We start from the raw sequence: 23,652 nt of genomic DNA, 5'->3' as shown, positions 1-23,652 counted from the left end.
CAGAAAAGTAAAAAAAAAAAAAAAAAAAAAAATGCAATTACGAGCTATAAAGGGATAAAAAAAATAAAGTCATAATTACAAGTTTTAAATTAAAAATTAAAATGTTTAATGAAAATTTTAAAGTCATAATTATAAAAATAAGTCAGAATTATGAGTTTTAAAGTCAGTCTTAGGCATTTTAAAGTAGAATTATGAGAATAAAGTCATAATCACAAGGTTACTAACCCCAACTGACTAACATTTAGCATTAGCTATTATTTAGCGATGCTAAGAGCCTAACATTTTGCTAAACGTTAGTTGATAAAAGCACCAAGTCAAAGATTAGCTCCACTATTAGTGGATTAGCTAAAAGCTCTGAGCCTTTTATTTTCACTGAGCTGCTGTTTGGATCCAGTCCTTCTGACCCAGAAGCTTTTCATGCCAGCCGGTTGTTCTGGGTTTTCGGGTCGGGCTGAACTCACGTGAGGCAGCAGATGAAGCAGAGCGTCTCCGCTGAGCGTTCCCACCGCTAGCGCCACCAGGAAGGTGAGCAGGAACTTGAAGCAGGACTGCTTGAGGATGGGGACGAGAACGACCCCCAAAAGGGACAGCAGGCTGATGATGGTGATGGAGACGAAGCCCCAGAGCCACACCCACCCTGCACAGACCACCAATCAGAAAACATTCAGATATTATCAATACATCAACAAAATATGCAACATGTTCAACTCAGAAAACACTTTTTGCTGCTAAATTATTGGATAAATAGACACATAAGCTCAACAACAAGAGATATTTATTGTTTTCAATCTGTTATTTAGGTCATTAAATCATCAGATGATGCAATGTGCAACTAATAAACTGTAATATGTGCTCCAATAAAGCTCATTTATCAGATTAAAGGTAGGTTTTGAAAATTGAAAAGCTTTAAGCGGGTATTTTGTCCAACAGATTTTTGGGTTTAAGAGCAACACAAAACGAAGGTTCTGGCTCCAGACTTTTGGATGTAAAAAAAAAAAAAAAAAAAAAAAAAAAAAAGTGCGTTAAAATATGCAACATGTTAAAGTGCATGTAATTCATTTATTACATATAATTATTGGGTTCTACATGTATGTTTTGACTGAATATGACTCTTTATGCCTTTGTATGAACTGAACATGATTTTCTGGTTGGGGCAACAGTCCCCTCTGGCCCCCCTCTGGGGGAGCCACTGCGGTGGCAGAAAGAGACAGAGAGACGTAAACAGAGATAGAGACAAAGAAAGAAAGAAAGAAAAGAGGAAAAAAATAAATAGAAAATTATTTAAAGTGTTGCCCGCCTGTTGGTCGTTGCCATGCCGACCAAGTCCTGGGCGAGAAACGTTTGTGACCCTCTCCTCGGAGACGACTGAAAGTTTAATGTCGGATGAAATTGAATGTCACGGCGAGTCTGAGATGGTTCCCATAGCGACACTCACATTCAGCCGAGGAACTGGGTTCAACTCGAACCTCAAACCCAAAGCAGTTACTGCAGCAGTTTCACTGGTTCACACTCGGTCCAACGTTTGTTCTGGATTCCCGTTACGTTCGTCTTTACTGAGAGCGGCTCAGAGGACAGGTGGGTTCTGGAGGCGCGCCGAGTCCCAGGCGGTTCAGCTGGAGCTCGTAAACCCGACGGCCCGTAAAAACCGGTGCAGGAGTTCATCCTTTAAAATCAGCTTTAAGCAAAAATAAAACACCTTTCACAGACTGCAGCTCTGTCTGCATCAGCAAAGGACTATTCTCAGATTTAACTACAAACATTTTGTTGGTGAGTTAAACTTTACCTAGAGGCTAAAAAATCTGAATCAGAGCTTAAAACCACAAAGTGTTAGAAAATAATGCTTATTAAGTTTATATTTAATGTTACATTTAATGGCTGAAAATACCAACAACACTGGAGACAGTTTTTGTTTACATTCCTGCTCTCCCATTCTTGTTAAAAACAATAGAAGAAATAATAGCACCATTTTTCTTCGTGTAGCATCAAGTCAGCATCTGATTGGCTGATCAGTTCTGCATGACGGCTCCTCCCCCAGGTTACAATAACTCTGGGTTTTTCATTATAGCTTAGAGTTGTTTTGAGACATTTTGTTCAATTAGTTTTAATTACTTTTTAGGGTATTTGCTGCTATTCATTAGATCAGTGGTTCTTAACCTTTTCTGAGGCACCGAACCCCCCAGTTTCATACGCGCATTCACAGAACCCTTCTTATTCCTTCCCCCCCGCAGACACACAAAATACTTTACGGTATTCTGATTCAGTAATGTAATTATATTAGCTGCGTTACCACCCCCACGCCACTACAGGCAGCAACCCCGAAAAGATGCGACTAAGGAGCAGATTTAGACTACAGAATTTGGTAAAAACTGAGTTTTACTGAAGTAATTAAAGACATAAGTTCAAATCCATGCTGAGAGTGGAGCTCCTTCAATCAGTGCTCCACCGCTCCACAGCTCTGATTGGCTCAGCAATGTAACGTGATCCTCTGCAGCAAGTGATGGCAAAGCGGGGCGTCATCTCGACTTTAAACAAGTGCGTCTTTACCTCCGCGGCAGAGGCTCCGCCGAACCCCTGGGGTTCATCGAACCCAGGTTAAGAACCACTGCATTAGATATTATTAGTTAAATACTATTTAGTTTCACTTTAGTTTTTATTAGTTGTGGTAGTACTTTTCATACTTTGGTTAATTTTGATCAATTCCCACAAGTTTTTAAAGGGGCTGTATTATGTACTCTCCAGGCACATAGTGCCATTTGATAGCACAAAAAAGTAACTATGTTAACTTCAGTTGTTATAAAAACAAATATGACTTTGTAATTTAGCCTTGAAATTGGGCCTCTGTCTCTTTAAAAACTCCCACTGTGAATATTTAGCTTCATCATTCAGAGCCTGGCGGCAAGAAAAAGGGAGAGCAAACAAAGAAAGCTTGAAGAGAGAATAACAGAAAAAGAAAGAAAAGAAAATGAGAAAAGGAAAACAGACAAAAAGAACAAAACACAGGAATAAACAAAAAAGGAAAGAAAGAGAAAATAGAAAAGAGGAAAAGACAGAAAGAATAAAATAAATAAAAAGAAAAAAATTAAAAAGAGGAAGACAAAAGGAAGAAAGAGAAATAGTGTCAGTCTGAGCTGCAGTTTTCAGGATGTAAATATTGTGCAGACGGATCATTATGGAGGACAAACATCACAGATAACCTTCTCATGTTTTCCTGTTTTCTCGCGCTGTACAGGGAAACGGTTTCACAGCTCGCTGCGTTCCCATTTGTCGCTGCTGGAGCTTCGCCGCCCTGAGCGGCGGCTGTACATCAGCCGGGCGGTCCACCGCCGCCGCCACTCCCTCACGCTCACGCAGCTCGTTACCTTAATGCAGGTGTGGCGCTGCGGCGCAGCAACAAAGGAGAGAAGACAGAGGCTTCTCTCCAATTACACAGAGAAATGGCCGACGGAGTCCTAATTGGCTCTGCGAAGAGAGGGTGTGAGCTGTGGCGGCGGCGACGGGGGGGAAGCTCCCCATGAAGGCCAGCAGGAGGTAGATGAGAGGCAGCACTTCCTGATGTCTAGCGCCTCTAGTTTCCCTCTAATGAGGAGCCATCGCTGCCCTTTTGACTTGTTTTACCGTCATCATTTCCATTTTTATGACTATTGTGAGCGGCAGCGTGGGGCTCATGTGATGCAGGTTCCTCCGTGTTTAATAATTGAACTTTATTCCGTTCAGGAAGGAAAAAAAAAAAAACATCTTTAAAGTTCAAATTATTGCAGCTGAAATCTAGGAAGCGGTCTTTCAAAGCACTAATTCTCATTAAATTAGGCTGAGTGGACATTTTATGACCCCTCCAATCACCAGGCTGCTCTATGTTTACAGTAACGGCGTCACAACTTCCAGGATAATACAGAGAAACATTTCATTTAACACAACTGGGCTGTGTACGTTCTTAATATATTGCTTAATCAGGATAAGCGATTACTGGTTCTGGTCTTATCGGTATAAAATGTTTATGGTTTTGTGGGTTTTATTTCTGGAACTTGTTACTCATTAACTGTGCCACGCTGTGCTCTCCTGCTTTAAAGGCTAATAAACGTAGCCCCAGAGAAGGTCACCACTCCGAGTCACTTTCCTTATATCTGCTCCTTCTGCCACAATGTAAACACAGAATCTGACATTACAGCTAAACCTTTTAATAAAGGAGAAACTACAAGCACTGGACCTTTAACATGTGCAAACACGGTGAATTTTATTAGAGCATTCAATGCCAACGAAAGCTAATATGCTAAATGTAGCTAATTTTAGATTATAGGCTAATAATAGCATAGTTCAGCAGGTTGGAAAACATTAGTCTTGTAGCTAACTGTATATAAGCTGCAGTGTTGGACACAATGAGTTGCTATGCTATTAGTATTAGTGTTTTTCCAGCTGGTATACCAACTAACATTAGCATAGCTTTGCTACTGACACCAACTAACACTCGCATATTAGCATTTTAGAAAATGATAACATATCTCAGCAGGTTAGAAAATATTAGCAGTAAGCCGACATGGTATTATTAGTGTTTATTTTTATAGCTAATATTTTTTGCAGTTGACAGCAACTAACACTTGTATATTAGCATTTTATAGGATGACAGCATTTACATGGTAATCAGGATAGCACACGTATTTTTTAAACGCTTGGCTGTTTTTAGAAGCAGCAGATCCAAATGGAGAAACAAAATGTGAATTTTGCACAATAAATTCCCTTTAAATGTGAACTGATTTCAGGCCTAAATCACCAACTAATAATCCATAAGAATTTCTTCTGGATTTTTCAAGTTTAATTTTATACCTGATTATTGTTTTGCACAGCGGATCAGCATTAAGCAGAGCTCCTTTACTGTTCTCCTCAGACTTATTGCCTCCACCGGGTCGATGTTCGGCTCCTTACCAGAACTGATGGGCTGCAGGGCTTCCTGCTCCACCTCCATCTGATGGTAATGGCGGATGCAGACGCGGCTGTCTATCTGGTAGAGCAGGGCGGGGCACAGGTAGGTGAACTCGCTGGGGGAGATGACCGAGTCGGGATGCAGGCCGTAGTAGGTGAGGAGCTGAGTCAGGTTCAAACACTGAGCGGTGGAAAGGGTTCAAGTGTAAGAAAACTAACGACTACTTTAGTAATCTAAATAAATCGATTATAGATTATTTTTAACAGAATCTGAACCAGGTGAAGCATTCATCGTTTATCTTGCAAAATACACTTAACAGAAATACTAAATATAGTTTTATTCATAACTGAAAAGCATAGATACATATTATACTGTACTAATGAATTATGGATCCTTAAAATGATTTGGTAATGGTGAGTGACATCATCGGTAAGGAAATGAATCATGAAAGAAAACATAATAATATACATAACAAATTACCAACTAATTGAGTAATCAATTAATACTCCAGTTAACAATTAATTGATCAATTCGGCTAATCATGGTCAATCGTGATTAATCAATTATTGAAATAGTCAACTACTTTTAGTAATCGATTTAATACTCCAGTTAACAATTAACTAAATGAGTTGATTATTTAAATAAGTTATCACAATTTATTTGATTAATCGTGACTTGATTTTCTTAATCATCAATCAATCATGATCAGTCATGATTAATCACTATTAATCATAATTATTTGATTAATTATGATTAATTTGATTAAATTAGTTGACAATTGTCAATTAATTTTATTATTTTCAATAATATTTCAATAATTTGATTATTTAATTTGATTATTTTAATAATCAACCAATCACGATTGGTGATGATTAATCTGATTAATCGTTTCAGCCCTAAATACCAGAATCACATCAGCTAACATTTTAGGGAATAGAAAGACAAAAACAGGAGCATCCGAAATGATTTCTGAATAATTAATGATCAATTAATCAGTCAGGGTGAGGTCCTACCTCCTCATGCTGGTGCGTCATTCCACTTGGATGCTTTATAAGCACTGGTGAAGCTGCAACCACAGCAGCCACACCTGGAGCCTCTCTCTTGTCTTTATGAGCGTGAGCACGGTCGTGGTCATGACCCCCATCATGACCGTGTTCGTGGTCATGACCCCCATCATGACCGTGTTCATGTTCATGACCCCCATCATGACCGTGTTCATGTTCATGACCGTGTTCGTGGTCATGACCCCCTGGTTGGGGTGTTTCAGGTGTGGGTAACTTGTTGGGCCTCCGCTGGCCTCTGACCTTTCCCGGCCTCCTGGTCCTCCTGGCTGGACTCTGCGTCGGACCGACTGCTGGCTCCAGCTGTCCATCGGTGTGATTGTGTCGGTCATGGCTGTGGTTTCTGTGGCCCTGATGCACAGAGGTCAGATGTTTGCGGCTGCTCTGTACCTCTGTTTGCTGCTGTGGGTGGTCCTCATCATGTGCATCATGATCAGAATGTTCCTGGTTCCCACTCGGCTCACCAGTAGGCGGACTGGAAGCAGTGGTGTGGCTGCATCGTGTGGGAACCTGTTCTGTTCGTGGAGGACGGGGCTTGTGGTCATGATGGTCATGACTGTGATCGTGATGGTCATGACTGTGATGATCATGATTGTGGTCGTGATGATCATGATTGTGGTCGTGATGATCATGATTGTGGTCGTGATGATCATGATTGTGGTCGTCGCTAGAGGATGAGTGTGAGTGAAGCCCTTCCTGAACGTCCAACAGGTCAAGGTGGGCTACATGGTCATGACCCAGATCCTCATGATCCACGCTTACCAACTTCACTTTCCCTAAACCCAGACTCATCAGGAGACTCTGGAAGCCATGGAAGTCTAACCGGTCTTTCTGTCCGTAGCGCCTGAACAGCTGCTGGATGTAGAAACGCTGCTCTTCCTCTAGAGGTCCCCCTTCTTGAGCGTTGGACTCGGTGGTGGCTCGGACATACGGAGCCTCAGAGATCTGCAGGTCGATGTGCTGATGATTGACGGCTGGGTGGTCATGTCCATCCGCATGGCAATGGTTGCAGTGATGGAAGATGAAGGTGAGAACGCACAGGAAGCAGAATTTGGTGTGTACGTGCACTCGCATTGTGTCCTCGTTATTGGTCCCCTGCAACAAAAAACAGTCACTTAATACCCACAGTAGCACTTAACGAGGCAAAACTGAAGTTAAATTCAGAGGCAATAATTCACTAAAACACCAATAACCTAAAACACTAACTCACTGAAAAGCTTATGCAGGGACAGACACGATGATGTAACGATTCACACCCAAACAATGAACTATGGAGCTACCGACTCACTGGAGCACTGGAAACTGATCCGGTGAGTCTCACTGTGTCACATCGTCCGGTAGACTCGGTTCAATTTGGGACCAAAGTTGCAACATTTGTTACATTTTCAGCTGCTTGGTTCTCTTTCAAAATCGCGAGCCATGTCTCGAGCTAGCGCTCGACATGAGCATTTTTGGTTGTATTTACCCAGAATGCCTTGAGCCATAGTCCGCTTTCTACAACGGTGTATTAGCACCATTGTAGATGGGGAAAAAACTTCCACCAAAAAACTCAGAATTTTTTCATATTAATCTGAGAAATTTTCAAGAAAAAAAAAAGAAATGTTCAGGGTTTTAAAAGTAAAAAATGTTCAACTTTTGAAATCAACTCCAAATTTCCCAGCTTTTCTACAAAATGTCTGAGCTTACAAATTTCTGTTTATTCTAGCAAAATTTTTTTGACTTTTCAAATTCAAATTTCCAAAATTAATCTCAAAATTTCTGAGTTCTTTTCCTAGCAAATTTCCAGCTTTTGGAGCTCAGAATTTTTTTTTTTCTGGAAAATTTCTGAGTTTTTTGTCAGAAATGTTCTACTCATTCTTTGTTTTTCTATCTACAATGGTCCAAACATGCTATCAAAGCTTTCTGCTTTTGGAGCGTTCACACACTCATTCAAACCGCACCAGAATTCACTTCAACCAAACATATGCCGGGGTTTATAGACGTTACCAGAGTTCACTTATTTGGTCCTATTACGAGTTCACACCGGACTTACTAGACAAACAAACTGGAGTTGGAGTAAAGCAGAGCAAACATGGCTGACTCACCAAACTATTACTCACTGATGTAGCTACTCAATGAATCGCTGACACGCTAACTCAGTAATAAACTGCCTCCCTGACAGAGTGACTTGCTGAAACACTGACACACTAATGCAGTGACACACTGATCCAGTGCTGCACTTAACCACCGACGCTCTGCAGGATGACGAGTCTCCAAAGCAAAATTTAATGGATCCAGCAGGAGAATTAAGATAACAAGCTTGTAGACAAACAGTACTTTCAAAGCTGCAGCACCTCTCATGTTGGAATAACAGATTCAACGTTCTGCAACCCAACAAACTCCAGAGGATTGAGAAGTAAATTGCTTGTTTTCTCCCACTTTAAAAAGCCTGAAGCAGCGATATGATTCCAGTCAAATGATCCTCATAAGGTCTCTGCCGAGGCCCGTGGGTGGCTGCAGCGTGGAGAGAGGGAAATAAAAGGAGGTCAGATGAAGACGAGGTGAGGCAGCACACACATACACACACACACACACACACACTCACACTCACACACACACTCACACACACACACTTTTAGCCGCCAGCTTGTTAACTAAGTTTATCGCGGCGCTCTCGTGCCTCAGGACTGTTGAAAACAAAGAGGAAGGCGTTTCATCCTCATCTCACTGTCAAGTTTCAACGCCATCTAGACCATCAATATTTAGCAGCATCGATTTCTCACTCTACACAAACTAACAAATAAATCTGAATCTGGACAAACATACAGAAACCAAACACGAGCAACAACATCACGACCCTTCATCATATACAACAATGTTGTACCAAGCCTAGCAGGGAGGATAGGGCACTTCACCAGCAGCATCTGTGTGTTTGTCTTAGAAAAACATGAAATCTGAAAATATAAATGTAAAACTTTCTAAGACCTGCATCTCCACAGAAAAACATGACCTTCATCCGACTGGCGATAAATTTCTACTTAACCATGACAGACGCAAAAAAAGCCAGCTAGCTAGAAAAGGTATGTTAGCATTGAGTTAGCGGTAGCCTCAACCGTTTAAAGTTACAGAACGCAGTGAAGAAGTCTGAATGTAACTTAAACTTTTGTCTGATAAACATTTTCTTCCCACAAGGCCATACCAGACCTGTGGTTATGATTGTCGCAATAAAAAAACTAATTAATTGCAAAATAAATGAAATCAAGTTCAATAATTTCCACTTGCCTGATTTACTGTTTTTCTCTTTTCTCTCTTTCTACCAAAAACTGGACGATAAAAGTGTTCAGTTTGCTGCTTTGGTCGATTTTTGAATTACAATTTCATTTTCAGAGACTAAATGATTAATTTTTGTTGTCATTTCTGTTGTTTTGTTCATTTATTTTGGAAATGTAAATTGTCCTCCAGTTACAGTGTTAAATGTTCAGTAGAATTAAAAGTTTATTGATTTTTAAGAGGGTGTACTTACATTATCACACTATTAAACAACTTGATAATATTCTCAGAAAAACAATATTGTTTCTGGGACAATTCATCATTCAGCAAAGTTTGTTATTGTGACAGACCTGGATGTGAATATTTATATATATTACTTACATTTTAAAATAGTTTTTCATGTCCTAAAGTGTGTTTTCACATTGTGCCATTTTCCACATATGTGCTCAAATTGGTCTAATAAAAGTCTATGACGTAAATATGTGGTGTGAATACTTTCTGGTGTTGCTGTAAAATTCACTCAGTGCAGAAGAACAACTAACATCAGCCAGGAATATACATAAGTGTTTCATTCCCATCAACAGGGCAGGAAACGGCCCGTTGCCGTGGAAACGGCCGCCCTGTTGACTGATCATTGACCCAATTAAATCAAAGCTGATCAGATCATCAAGGACTTCCTTCCTCTCCACAGTTTGACTTCTTTAAAACAATGTTCACATTAAATACAGAGATTTTCTGATTATTCTCACATGGTCAGCTTCAAAAGATTTGATCTGGTTCAAATATTTAAAAATACAAACTTTAGTAAAAACAAACCTAATTGTGATTAAAATAAAATGGGACGGACCTACCTGAACCCCAGGAATGAGTGAAACTCACTCCGACCAACAGCAGATCTCAGCTGCAGGAACACAGGAGCTTCTTCACCGCTGCAGACAGCTCTGTGTTTATAGACCAGTCGGCACTGACCTTTGAACCCGAGCAGGGCCTATTTTTAAGAACACACCCTCCTATCAGCAGCCTGCAGCCACTTCCTGACACGACTCTTTGTTGTAGAGTTTGGTATTTAATGAACAAGAAAATCTTTATTCACTCTGAGTTCAACTGGTTTGACTCTAACATATTATTCAGCAGCAGTTTTACAGCGTTTTAACTCACTTTTTGCTAACTGAGATGGAAGTTCAGATGCAATCACCACGACGACACCGAGGGGAGATTAAGACGAGACAATATTCCCGTCATCAGGCTGTCAACAGAAACAAGCAAGAAAACCACAAAGGACTTTCTGCAGAGATCAATTAATTTAATTAAAATGAGCTCAAATTTTACTTAATATTCCAGGTTGTTGTTTTTTTTTATTTCTGTTGAATTTATTGCTTTCTTTGGTTGTTGTTTTATTTTTTCTAGTTCAAACATTATGTGTTCTTTAGAAAATTCAAGTTTATTGGTCTCAACATTATCAATATATTACTTTAAAATGATCTTAAAACAACAACAGCGTTGCAAATTAATAACCACACGACTAAAGTTCAAATTCTGCTCATTTTGTTAGAGGAAAGTTTTTCAGCATTGTTTCTAGGAAGGCTGGGGTTCCTTCGCAGAAGCAGAAAAACAGCAGCTCTGACCTCTAAGCTGCTTCATATGATTCTCACACGGTGAGAACATCCCTCCCATCTCCACAGCAGGCGGCTGTTTAGATGGGAGCGCGCTGAGAAACGAAGCCAAACTCTGAGGAAACGCACAACTCAGGGAGCGCCGCACGCAAACACACACACACAAAAAAAACAAAAACAAAAAAAACGCACAACTCAGGGAGCGCCGCACGCAAACACACCAAAAAAAACAAAACAAAACAAAAAAAACACACAACTCAGGGAGCGCCGCACGCAAACACACCAAAAAAAAACAAAAACAAAAAAAACACACAACTCAGGGAGCGCCGCACGCAAACACACCAAAAAATACAATATTCAATGAACTAAAGATATGTTCTGGAAGCGAAGGTGTCTGACTCGACTCGGGGGCCCTGAATGTTTTAGATGCGCCCCTGTTTCAGCCGAATTAGCCTGTCAGTTTGTGGAAACAGCAAATCATCCAGAAGAAGCGTTACGCCGCATCGTGACTCTGGACTCTGCCGCTCTGGAAGAAGTTATAAATCACCAGCCAAGGAAACTCGCATCACTTCCCGTCGGCGTAAATCTGAGGAGTCGTTCCTTCCTCCTCATCTTCATCCTGCACCGACTCTTCATCACAGATCAGGAGCTGAAACCCTCAGCACAAGATTCATGTCTTACTAAAACATGAGGGAATTTTGATGTTAATCATCAACTATTATTTAATTTCTTTGGATGATTTACATCGGCAGAGTGCTAGGGCCACACTAAGAAAAAAAATTAAAATACAAGAATAAAGATTTAAGACCGCAAGAATAAAGTAATAATATTATGAGAATAAACTAATATGAGAATAAAACCATAATAATACAAGAATAAAGTTGTAATATTACGAGAATAAAATTGTAATGCCACAATTTTATTCAGATATTATTTGGACTTTATTCTCGAAACATTGACTTTATGTTCGTTATTATTTTATTTTCCTATTAGGCCCCAATACTCCGTTGCACATTCATTATTTTTTTTGCATTGGATGTTAAAAATTAATAAATAATTAAGCTTTCTTGTCTTGTTGAGATTCAGAAAAAGTTAAGTAAATCTGTATTTTGATTTCCATTAAAAAAGGAGTAAAAATGTGATGCTATTTCATTCTGTTAATAAAATAACTTTGGTTAAATCAACAATTCAAGTTGGAATAAACAGGAGAAACTATCCGAGACCTTCCCAGTTTCTATCAGTAACGATTAAAGTTGGAGTTTGTGATCCACATAAACCCAACGCCTGCGTGGTAGAAGGGACAGACAACAGTTTGCATCGCTGAGAAAATGTCAGAGGAGTGTTTTTTCTTAGAAAGGGCCAAAGGGAGGGCATATGTCGGCCGCCACATGGACCCAACTCCTAACAGATGGTCTAGAAATCTGCAAAGACTGCAATCTGCTGACGAAAGACGAAGTTCAGGAGAGCAACAAGCAGGAGTCGTCTGACTCGAGTTCAACAATAATCACAACAAGTTGGAAAATTACATCTCTGAACAGACATGATGTTACTGCATGTGATTATCCACAGATGATTGAAGGTTGGGCTGACGAGCTACTGCAAAACACACAAAGTCAGCGATGGTCCATCACCTTGTCTGCTCAGAACAGCAATTAGTGGATCTCCAACAACTACTGATCTGCTTGAATCTGTTTTTATTAAGGTAAAAACAGATTCAAGCAGATCAGTGAAGGAGATGCAAGTTTTCAGGCAGGGTTAAAATGAGCTGAGCTCGGCGCTAGGAGGGCTAGGGCACTTCACCAGCGGCCATGTTTTTGTCTTAACAAATGTTAAGAAACTTAAAAAGTAACTCAGATGTAAGACTTTCTAACACCCGTATCTCCACAGAAATATACGAACTTTGTCCATCCAACCGGTGATAAATTTCCACTTTCCCATGACAGACAAAGCTATCTAGTTAGCTAGCACAAGTATGTTAGCAATGAGTTAGCAATAGCCTCAAACGTCTCAAGTCACAAAACGCAATGAAGAAGTTTGACAGACTCAAACTGTTGCCTGACAGAAACGTCCCACAAAGAAAAAGAAAAAACTGAATATAAAACTAAATTTAAGGCCTTTGAGCCGCCCTGTGGCAGCAGCTAGCAATAAATCACGTCACGTCAACCATCTGTATCCCAATGTTGCAGCACAGACCTAAAGTACAGTGGACCCCCAAAAATATTTGCAAGTCGTTGGATAGAAATTACGCCTTTTGAAGCTGGAAACACCAAAACACACAAGAAATGCTATTGGCTGGCGTTTGCAAAGCAGCCAATTAAGAAGCGGCGTTCATTTTCTTGCCACTGATTGGCTGAAACCCACAAGTTTGTGAATAGGGAAGACCATCGATATTAGCTTCAGTGGTAGCTAAGACGGTTTCCACTGAGCGCACTAATGATTATTAAGGTATATTTTGTGTTTGAATTGTCAGAATAGATGGTTTATAGTGTTTTTAGATGGAGTCACAAGCATTCACAGATTCCAGCTATTAGTGGGCGAATACCGTTGAAGGTTTTCTTTTTGTCATGACCTGGTCAAGAGAAGTCCCAATGCCACAGCAGAGATCTCAAATGTTAGCACATAATGTGTTGACATCCAACTCTTTGACTTGGTACCAAAGATCTATATCTGTGGACAGCCAGGCTAGAGACAGACATGTATCGCAACTACAACAAACACAGGATGCATCTATCTATTGAAGACTCAAGGAATCCCTCTAGGTTGGCTTTTATTGAAGTACCAATCCTTAGACTTCCCTACAACATCAAATGCCACACCAGGTCCAGGGTTCCTGCTCTGGGTTTAAAGGTTCTCAGCTCTCAGACAGAGATCTGCGGTGTAACATGTTGTTAGACGGCTGTGTGAGGTCCCAGCTGCAGGGCTGATGCTCTGTGGCCTGGAAACACGTTCATGACAGCACACAACAGCTTAAGACCACAGGACACGACGACCAAAGAGTTACCTTGAGCAGATCCAACGTAGACACAAACTTCTAGCATGCTGGAGCAGAGCGAATGTGATGCTTACCTCTAATCAGGAGAAAGAAGAAGTGAAGCTAAACCTGAGTGAGCGAAGAGGGCAGACTCTCTAACAGGTTGGACGTCTGGAGGGTGAACTCATCTGCAGAGGGAGGCGGGCTGAGCAGAAACCACCTGATCAGACTCTCATCAGTCTCAAGCAGTTTCAGCGCTTACTGCGCATTTTTGTGTTTGACCCAAATGTTAACAATGTGGGAACATTTCAACCAACTTATTCACAAGAACAGACTTTCCTGGAAACCACTTCAACTTGTTTTCTTTCCACACCTCTCACCATCAGAGTACATGGAGCTTAAACATTTAGGAATAGTCAAACAGAGTCTACGGAAAGATATGGATGAGCCTGAAGATCCAACTTTAGCTCTGAGTACTAAGTGCTATTAAGTCAATAACACATTGGTCCATCCTTTGGGTGTAAAGCAAGGCAAGGCAAGTTTAGTTGTATAGCAGCATATTTCAGCAACCACTCAATTCAAAGTGCTGATGAAAACATTGTAGAGGTTAATAAAGAAAAGGAAAGTTTGACTACAGACTGAAATTATTGATGTTACTGTTAGTAATAATCTAAAAGATTTCAGTGTTTCGGCTGTTTTGCAGTTTTCTGGACGTTTGTTCCTGGTTTGTTGTGCATAGCAGCTGAATGCTGCTTCTCCATGTTTGGTTCTGGTTCTGATGCAGAGCAGAACCAGAAGATCTGAGAGGTCTGGATGCAACAGCAGCAGATCTTTAATGTATTTTACTGCTAAGCCGTTCAGTGATTTATGAAACTAACAGAAGTATTTTAAAGTCTATTTTTCAATTTGTAGAGAGACTGTTGCAGTAATTAATGCAATAAGTAAATAAATCATCACCCCTACTCTTGATTGTTCCTCTTTATGTATAAAAATAATTACTTCAATTTCCTTCTGTTCAGCTGAAGAAAGTCATAGCACCTCCATGCATTGACTGGCTTAACACTGTCACCAGGTGACATTGTAATGTACAGCTGTCCATCATCTGCACAGCTATGGTTATCTCATCATGTGTTACAATCTGAACTAATAGGAGTATGTAAATAGAAGTGGCCCCAATATGGGGCCTTATGGAACTCCAATTGTGATTTTTGCCAACTTCAGTGCAGACACAAACACCCAATAAAGACCAGAACAAACATTCACTTCCTAATGTTTGTGTATTTTCCAGACATCAGAATATGAAGGCAGTTTCTAAATAAAAACAGAGCATGGCTGCTGCAGCGACCTCAACTTTAGCTCAAAATAAAACAGGTTGACTCACCTGAGGCTGCTTCTGCTGCAGGCAGCCATCTAAAACCGAATCAGTGGCTTTGACCTGACCATTTGGAGTATCACCCTATAAAGCCCTACAGATATAAATATCACACTGCCTCACTGTGCAGCTGCATAAATGACTGTCTCATAAGCAGCATTAGTGTGGGATGGTGTTACATGGAGAGCAGATTGGGACCATTAGCAGCAGAACAACAAATACACCAAACAGCTCTGTTAGCAGTGAGTTCATTAGGAACCAGCTGCTGTCACCAACACTGGTTTTAAACTGGGTTTTACTCATTAAAATACAGGTTTTAACCAGATACTAAGACAACAGTAGCTTTAATTTGTCAAAGTTTTGTTTTCCTTTTTAAACACAGTGAAAATGTGAGTATTTTTGTTAATACGTTGGATCATAAACTCTTATTTTCAGGAAACGGGAGAGTTTTGGTCAAACTCAGGTTTTTATCAGGTTTTCAAAAGCTCCAGTTTTACAACCTTCACACTATTTTAGCTCTTTTAAATTGGACACCCTCTTTCAGCTGGTCAGCTGGCTGAAAGATGGCTGCTACTTTTATCTTGTTCTCCGAATGAGAAAACCCATGAAACAAATAGACTGCCAGGATGTGAAAACAAAAAGAGCGCCACCTATGCCTCTGATGAAGATATCACTACTTCAACACTGCATCAGGAAATCAAGAATTTATTTATTTTGATCAAATCTGAGTATGAAAATTAAGAAACCATAAATAAATGCTATAAAGAAAAAAGGCAGAAGTAGAAATTCAAGTTATTTTTCTGCTTAAATGTATGACAAAAATTATATTTTCACTTAAGATCATTATAATCTCATATCTGGCTCAGTTCTGATAAATTCTCCAATATTTGATCATATTGCTGCAATCAATAAGCAAAAAGCACCACAGAACCATCTGGGAAGCTGTTCTATACCCACATATCTATTTTTAATCAGTTTACCGTGAGCCAATGTGGAGCCACAGCAAACAGGAGTGTGAGCGCAACAGATGAACTCACTGGGTCCCATCTGTGTTTGCTGAACCCAGATGCTGGTTCCCAGCGCTTCCAGCACTCCCAGTCACAGCGTCGTACTTGTTAAGATTTATGACTTGGAAACTGAGGCATTTTCCTGCTTTACAGAGGAATCGCTACTTCATTCAGGCCTGTGGGTGTTTATAACTGAGGCAGTAAATTAACACTGTACGGTTATTTCATGTAAAAGCACACGTCAAACGGTTTCATCCTGTAGCAAAACTCTGTTTAAATAAATCAAAATATAAGGTTCTATTGAGATTTAAAGGAATTTGTCAAATCAAAGGAAATAATCCCGACTTTTCTTCTGTTTGTTGTTTGACATTTTATTAGGGCCAATAAATTTCTGTCAAAATACTCCGAAATTTTGAGATTAATCTCAGAAATTTTCAGTTGGTTTCAAAAAGTCAAACACTTGCAAATTTTTTCAAGTAAATATGTGAAATTAATCTCAAGTTTTTTCTTGAAAATTTCTGACTTTTGGAAATCAGAAATGTCCATGTTTTTCCTAAAAAATGTCTGAACTTAATCTAAAAAGTAACTCATTTTTCCAGCTGCAATGGCTCTGCTATCCAGTTGTACTTTTTTTCTACCCCTAAATTAGCACACAAACTTTGACATGATGTGAAACCTCAGAATTTAAATGAATTATTAGTGTGTATATTTGATTAATAGGGAGCAGTCTGCCCTTGTAAAGTTTACGGCTGTGGACATTCCTGCCAAGGCGGTAATAATAACATCTGTAGTTCGAGGTGAATGTGACACGGAGTGTAAAAATGCTTTTAGTGGCCAGAATAACTAGAGGAAAACTAAATAAATTCAGTTAAAGGAGGACTTTAATGTTGTTTTCTAGAGTCCATGAAGAGAAACTGTCCTCTGATCTGGGGTGAGGTTGGAGAATGTGGATGGTTCCTCCTGCTTTTTTCCACCCAACTGGTAATAGAAATGGTAATAGTAATAACTGTAGCCATTTTAGATAAAATATGTCATGTCTTCCATCATTCATAATGGGCAAGCATCATATCCCCTACTCCAACATCTCTAACTGTACAGCCAGAAGAATCAAAAGGAGTGGCAAAAGCAAACAAAGTGGATTAGCAGTGCTTGCCAATAACTAATTGTGTCAAAGATGAAGAAGACGACAGGAAGTAGTAAGAGTGTGGTGGTATGATTTTAATCAGATTTTAATTGTTTCTTATTTAATGGAAACACTGAAATTGTGAAACTTTTTTTTTGACAAAGTTTTGCTCACGTTTGCAACAGAAGCACAATAAATCAGAAGCCTCAGTCAGACTGGCTGCAACCAGAGATCTGTCCCACCAACAGAAACTCTTTGAAGATACATGTATGGTATCTTGGTCGTCCGGTTTGTTACTTTTTCAGCTGCTGTGGTTCTCTTTCTGTCTGCATTTTGTCAAATAAATCAAAGCCTTTGAGCAACCTGTTCCCCTCCTCGCCTGTGGGGGCGCTGCACCAAGAACCACTTGTCCACTTGGCATTCACATATACATTAAAACTGCACCAGAATTCACTTCAACCAAACCAAATCGAGGTTTGTGGACAAACAAGAATTCACTTTTTTGATTCGATTACGTATTCACGCCTCCCCAACTGAACCAGACTTTCCAGACAAATGGACTGGAGCTGGATTAAAGTGGACTAAACAGAGCTGATGTGAATGCATCATAAATTTCTCTGGGTGATAACAATTACCAAAAGCAATAATGTGAACTGTCGCATAAATCTACAGGAACTGAAATCGATGCTAAAGTGAGATAAGGAAGTTTTCCCTCCACACTGCACAGAGTCTCATTCACACAAGATGTTTCATTTTTAAATATGAATCCACTCCTCCTGAAACAACACAGATCTATTATTCAAAGCGTGGTGGCATTTCAGAACAAGGAACAGGGTTTACTCATGTAAGAAGAGCTGTCAGTAAGCAGGCACTGATGCAAGTTTGGTGTTGGAGGTTTGTAACGTGTAAAACTCCAGGTTCGGTTGCCTTGTCAGACGCCTTAGCAGGAAGTGAGTGAGAACTGAAGCAAACCTTCAGCTCATCCATTTTACATCAGTAGAAAGCTGCAAGCAGAGCACAACTCCTGCAAGTTCAGAGGAAACTCAGCAAAGCAGGATGTGAGGAAAGATTTGAATTATTCACCATCCTGACGCTGGTTACAGCTGAGATTAAGGCTCAAACGATTAATCATGATTAATCGATTATTGAAATAATCGTCAATCGTCATTTTTTAAGGGCAAATTTGTTTACAGAAACTTCAGAATTGATTTTATTTGTGGTTTTGGTTGTAAGTGGGTTTTCTTTTTCCTCACGTTATTTAAAATATCTTCCCGTTCCAGTTACAAAATTAGTTTATTGGTCTTTAGAAAGGGTGAACTTATATTGTTATGCTATTATCAATATATTATTTGAAAATGGTCTCAAAACAACAATATTATCATTTATCGCTTCAATTACTGGGACTATTTATCATCTAGCAAAATTTTGTTATTGAGATTATTGGATTGAATTTAAACTTTTTCTTGGGGACCGCTCAACAAGATTAGAGGAGAAACTACCAAGAGAAACATCAGATCTATTGTTATATTTTCTTTCCATCCGCCTTGCTGTATATAGACGTTTTCCCAGCAGCTGTTCATACGTGTGTGCAGCTGTTGCTCTGCACGCTCAGTGATTTCCCAGCTGCACACACTTCTTTGAAATTCCTACCTCCAAGCAGAAACGTCCGAAACGGTTCCGACCGACAAGCATGCTGCAGTACAAAAAACACAGGTGTTCATGTAAGATCTGAACCAACCCAGATCTCACACCATGAAACCGCGTAGCATCAAATTAAACCCAGAGCTAACAGCTGGGAAACTTCATGGATGCTAGCTGTGCTTCAGGGTGTGATTTATGCCAGAACCACAGGAGGACCAGCAGAAATCACACCTTCACTGAAGGTCCGCACAACATTACAAAGATTTAGGCCAGTCTTATCAATGAACCATAAACTCTGACCTTAACTGAAAGGCTAGTTATGATTCACCAAAAGAAAAGCAATTACTTATTTTTTTGCCAATATCATTTGTATAATGTTGCATATATCTACAGAAAAAGAAAAAATGTCCATCTTAATTTTATATTTTTTGTGCAGTCCTGTATTAATTGCTGCTCTCAGGGTGTTATTCTTTCAGCAAATGGCATTAGAGTCACCATTTTCCAGCTTATTATTTGATTACTAAATTAGTTAACTTTTTCCACCCTAAAAAAATACATATGTAGTATGTATATTTTAATAACTACAAAATTTATTTAATAAGTTAAAGATAGCTATAAATATTTTAGGGTTGAATGAATTTTGTAATTAGTTGTATATGCACAAAGATACATTTCTCACAGATAGAAATGTATATTTATCCAATATACAATATAAATATTTAAAATATATTGTTTTAATGTGTGCTTATTTGTTTTGATTTGTAAACATATTGTACAATCTCAGTTATAGTGGACTCACGGACATGTTTTTTTATTCATTTATTTATTTATTATTACTACTTTGTCGGCACAATGAGCTTTAATAGAGTCTGAACTCGTCCACTGGCACCACCTCTGCACTGTGACGGTGTATTTATCAGGAGGTGGAGCTCCATCGGGTCAACGAACACAAACCAGTTCGGATGGTTTGTCCCAGTGAAACAAGACAGAGAAATCACAGTAAACCAACTGCAGGCATATTCCCTCCAATCAACTCAACCAATCAATGATCAATGGACCAACAGAGGAGCGACACGTGGTACGCATACCTGAGCAAATCTCTTCCGCTTCAAACTAAAAGAAAAAAAAACAACTCCCACACATCCCAGGAGATAAAACACAATATTAAAGCGGATGTGGAGTAACATAAACACTGATAAATAGTAATATTTAACTTCATCACCGGTTAGTTTCTCAGCTTCCTGTGAATCAAAGGAAGCAGCAAACCTCATGGCTCGCCTCATGCTAACGCTAACCTTCACCAACAACAGCTAAACCAGCTAACGCTAGCTAGCATACGACCGCCGGGGAAATAACCCGGTGTCAGCGGGGAACGGCGAGTCATTTACGGCTCTCTGTTTCTCTCCAAATGTGCCTAACAGAGCTCCATGACTCCGGCTACCAGAGTCCATGTTGGGGGAGTGAATGAAAACAAACGCTTTACCTCACTCGAGTGCCGTGTGCATCTCCTCTCCGCTCGGTACCAAAAAAATCCTGCGCAGGTTTTACGTTCGGGAACTACAGCTCAGCCCATTCACGAACCGCACTTACGCTGTTTCCGAGAAAGATGGCGGGAATGCGCCGTTAGCCTACGCAGTCTTCGCAGAAGTAGAAACTCTTTTCCGCCTGACTGCCTGAGACGTCACGTGATTGAAATGAGGAAGCAGTGTTCAAACTACAGCAGCATTACAGGAGGAAGAAAAGTACATTTCAAATGGACGTGTCGTGTCACTACGACGGCGTTTTAGGGTCATTGTACATAGAAATTTTCTTTAAAAATCTTGAAAATTTATGAGGTACAAAAGTAGAACATTTTCGACTTTTTTCCAGAAAATCTCTGAGATTAATCTCAAAATTTGCCAGTTTTTTTGTTTTTTGGCAGAAATGTACTCCTTTTTATAACCCTAATAGGTCATCACCATATTTATAATGTAATTTGCCAAAACTTTGGTTTAGTTTTGTGTTTGTAATCTTTATTTTGCTTTCCTTAGTCCTCAACACAATCATATGTTCATCTTTGTAATTTGTTGTACATATTTTGTACAAATAAATAAAAAATATTGAAGTTCTGAGCACAGCAAAACAAACATATAAATTAGTTTTATTAAAAATATAGATATTTACAGTGATGATAAATTTTTGTTCAACTACTCAGACATTTCACCTTGGCTCTATTTTAATCCTCCTGTACATAAATGAATCAGAAATATAAGAAAAAGTCGGTTTAAGTTAATTGTACAATAATAGTTAAGATTAATTCTTGTTCAGATCTGTTTTTTAGTTCAGGTATTTCATGTTTCAAATTCAAAAATACTTTATTGATCCCAAAGGAAAATTAAATATGCCCAAATTATTCAAGATTCTCCTGTAGCAGTCTGTGTTACAGCAAAAGTGGATAAGCCTCTGACTAAAAACACTGTTTTTCATAAAGAGGATACTTGGGGTTGTCCATAATCTTTTTGATTTTATGTAAAATCCTTTGTTCCATCATCTCCAATTGAATTTCCAATAAATCATCCTTAGCAAGCCTGTGGTGACAGTGGAGAGAGAAAACTACATTTTAACAGGAATAACCAAGCATTATAAGGTGCTCTATATGCAGCAAGACTGAAACCGAAGAGGAAAAAACATGTTGTTGTGGCTAAGGTGTGTCAAGTGTTGAGTAAAGGTGTTTAAAGCCTTTAAAACCTGTTGCCAAATCTTTAAATACGTGATACATTTAGATAATAATAGTAGGAAGTGAGTAATACCAGCCACTGAAAACAAACAGGTGACATAATCAGCAGTGGGATTCAGTAAATCAAACAGTGGAAGGACAAATAGCATCATTTTGGGGGCATGTGTTCATTCCAAACAGGAAACTGAGTTTGATTTTGTATCATAAATAGCTGATGTGAACGCACCATGAGGATGTTTTCACACCTGAAAGTCTGGTAGATTTGGTTCCATTGGGGCCAAAATTGCAACATTTGTTCCATTTCTAGCTGCTGTGGTTCTCTTTCTCACTGCACGGAGTCAAACGAGCCAAACCATTTGAGCAACCTGTTCCCCTCCTCGCCTGTGGGGGCACTGCACCACGAACCACTAAAGGAAACAACATGAAAAGCTCAGAAGAAGACATCTTCTTCACAAAATGTAAACAAAAATGGAGTGGATCAGTTTTCAGTGGTTGAAGGATTTCTCTTGCTAGTGCTAAACTAGCATGTTAGCTTTGGTTGTATTTACCCAGAATGCATTGTAGTCAGTTTCCCGCTTTTAGAGTATTCTCTAGTCTGTTTGGCAGTTCACTTCAACTGAGAACGAGGTTTGTTGGCAGACCAGAGGTCACTTTTTCAGTCAGAAAAGTTTGATTACTCATTCACGCCACCACCAATGAATTGGACTTTCTAGACAAATGGGCTGGAGTTGGTGGTAATGAGCTGGAAGCAGACTACAGGGCAGAGCATTCTGGGTAAATACAACCAAAACAGATGCAATAGCTTGGTGCTAGCATTAGAAATGGCTCGTGGTCTTTTACCAAAGACAAAAGAGAACTCCTACAACTGCTAAAAGCTGACGCTAATCCATTTTTGTTCAAATTTTGTAAAGAAGAAAGTTTCTTTTGCAGTGTTTCTTGGTGCAGCGCCCCCACAGGTGAGCAGAGGAACAGGTTGCTCAAAGGATTTGGTTGATTTGACTCAGTGCAGCTGAAAATGTCACAAATGTTGCAGTTTTGGTCCCAAATCGAACCACATCTTCTGGACTGTCATGTGTGAAATCAGCCTGAAGCGCCTCCTGAAGTGTAAAAAAAAAGGAAAATATTCCTACTTGTAACTGTCACTGCTTTTATGATACATCTCCTGTTTCTTCTTCACATTTTCAGTAATTGTTCTTTCAGTGGGCGTCTGAACTTTTAGCAGAGTGTCAGAGCAATCAGTAATTTCATCCACAATGCTCCCAGGGATCCATCGAGACGATCTGCTCTGAAACTTTGTGTCTGAATGAATTATGTGTTATGGTTCAGACTGCAGTGAGAGGAGCTGACCTTCACCGTGTGTGTGTGTGTGTGTGTGTGTGTGTGTGTGTGTGTGTGTGTGTGCGTGTGTGTGTGCGTGCGTGTGTGTGAAGCAGTGGGACACCAGGAGACCAAACACTGAGCTAATTTCTGTCCAGCTGGGCCTCCTTCCCGCCTCCTCCCGTCACGTTTCTCCTGATCTCAGGGAGATTAATACCAAGTGATTGGCAGCCATGTTCTCACTCAGCGCTCCAGTCATGATGCCCCAGGGTTCCTGCCAGCCGTAAAGCAATGCTGAAAGTGCCACTGTGGCTTTTACTGTCATTTAGGCGGTACCCTGCCTCACCAGACAGACGATGAATAGCACCAATGACCACTTTGAGTTATGAGCCACACTCAGGCCTGGCCATATATACACAGGGAGCCATTTCCTGCTAGAGTGGCTCTTGTAGAGATTACAGATGTAATATTTCCTACTCTGCAACCAAAGCGGTTATGGTCTGGTGAAGCTTTCACCAATTATTATGCTACAATATTGATTCCTGCCTTTTTAAAATCACATAGTTTGTAATTAAGTGCAAATTTTTAACAAGAGTAACAATTGGAAGTATTCATCTAGTGCAGGAGATGTGGATACAAGAACCAAACATGGGAGAGAAAAAAACCC

General features: G+C 39.7%; 1 protein-coding gene across 1 annotated transcript in view; it reads right to left on the bottom strand.

Moving 5' to 3' along the window:
- The window catches only part of slc39a10 (solute carrier family 39 member 10), a 34,174-nt gene extending 13,559 nt beyond the window's left edge, over positions 1–20,615 (bottom strand). The window contains exons 1-4 of the mRNA XM_016671577.1: positions 20,436–20,615; positions 5,929–7,071; positions 4,918–5,095; positions 344–637 (exon numbers count right to left, since the gene is read on the bottom strand). Of these exons, the coding sequence (XP_016527063.1) occupies positions 344–637; positions 4,918–5,095; positions 5,929–7,050 (1,594 nt within the window). The 5' untranslated portion in view covers positions 7,051–7,071; positions 20,436–20,615. The remainder of the gene's footprint in view (positions 1–343; positions 638–4,917; positions 5,096–5,928; positions 7,072–20,435) is intronic.
- Between the last annotated feature and the right edge of the window lie 3,037 nt (positions 20,616–23,652).

The sequence above is a fragment of the Poecilia formosa genome, unplaced genomic scaffold (genome assembly GCF_000485575.1).
Source record: "Poecilia formosa unplaced genomic scaffold, Poecilia_formosa-5.1.2 Scaffold47, whole genome shotgun sequence".
Lineage (NCBI taxonomy): Eukaryota > Metazoa > Chordata > Actinopteri > Cyprinodontiformes > Poeciliidae > Poecilia > Poecilia formosa.
The sequence above is the reverse complement of the archived record's forward strand: the minus strand, read 5'-3'. Positions and strand labels throughout refer to the sequence as shown.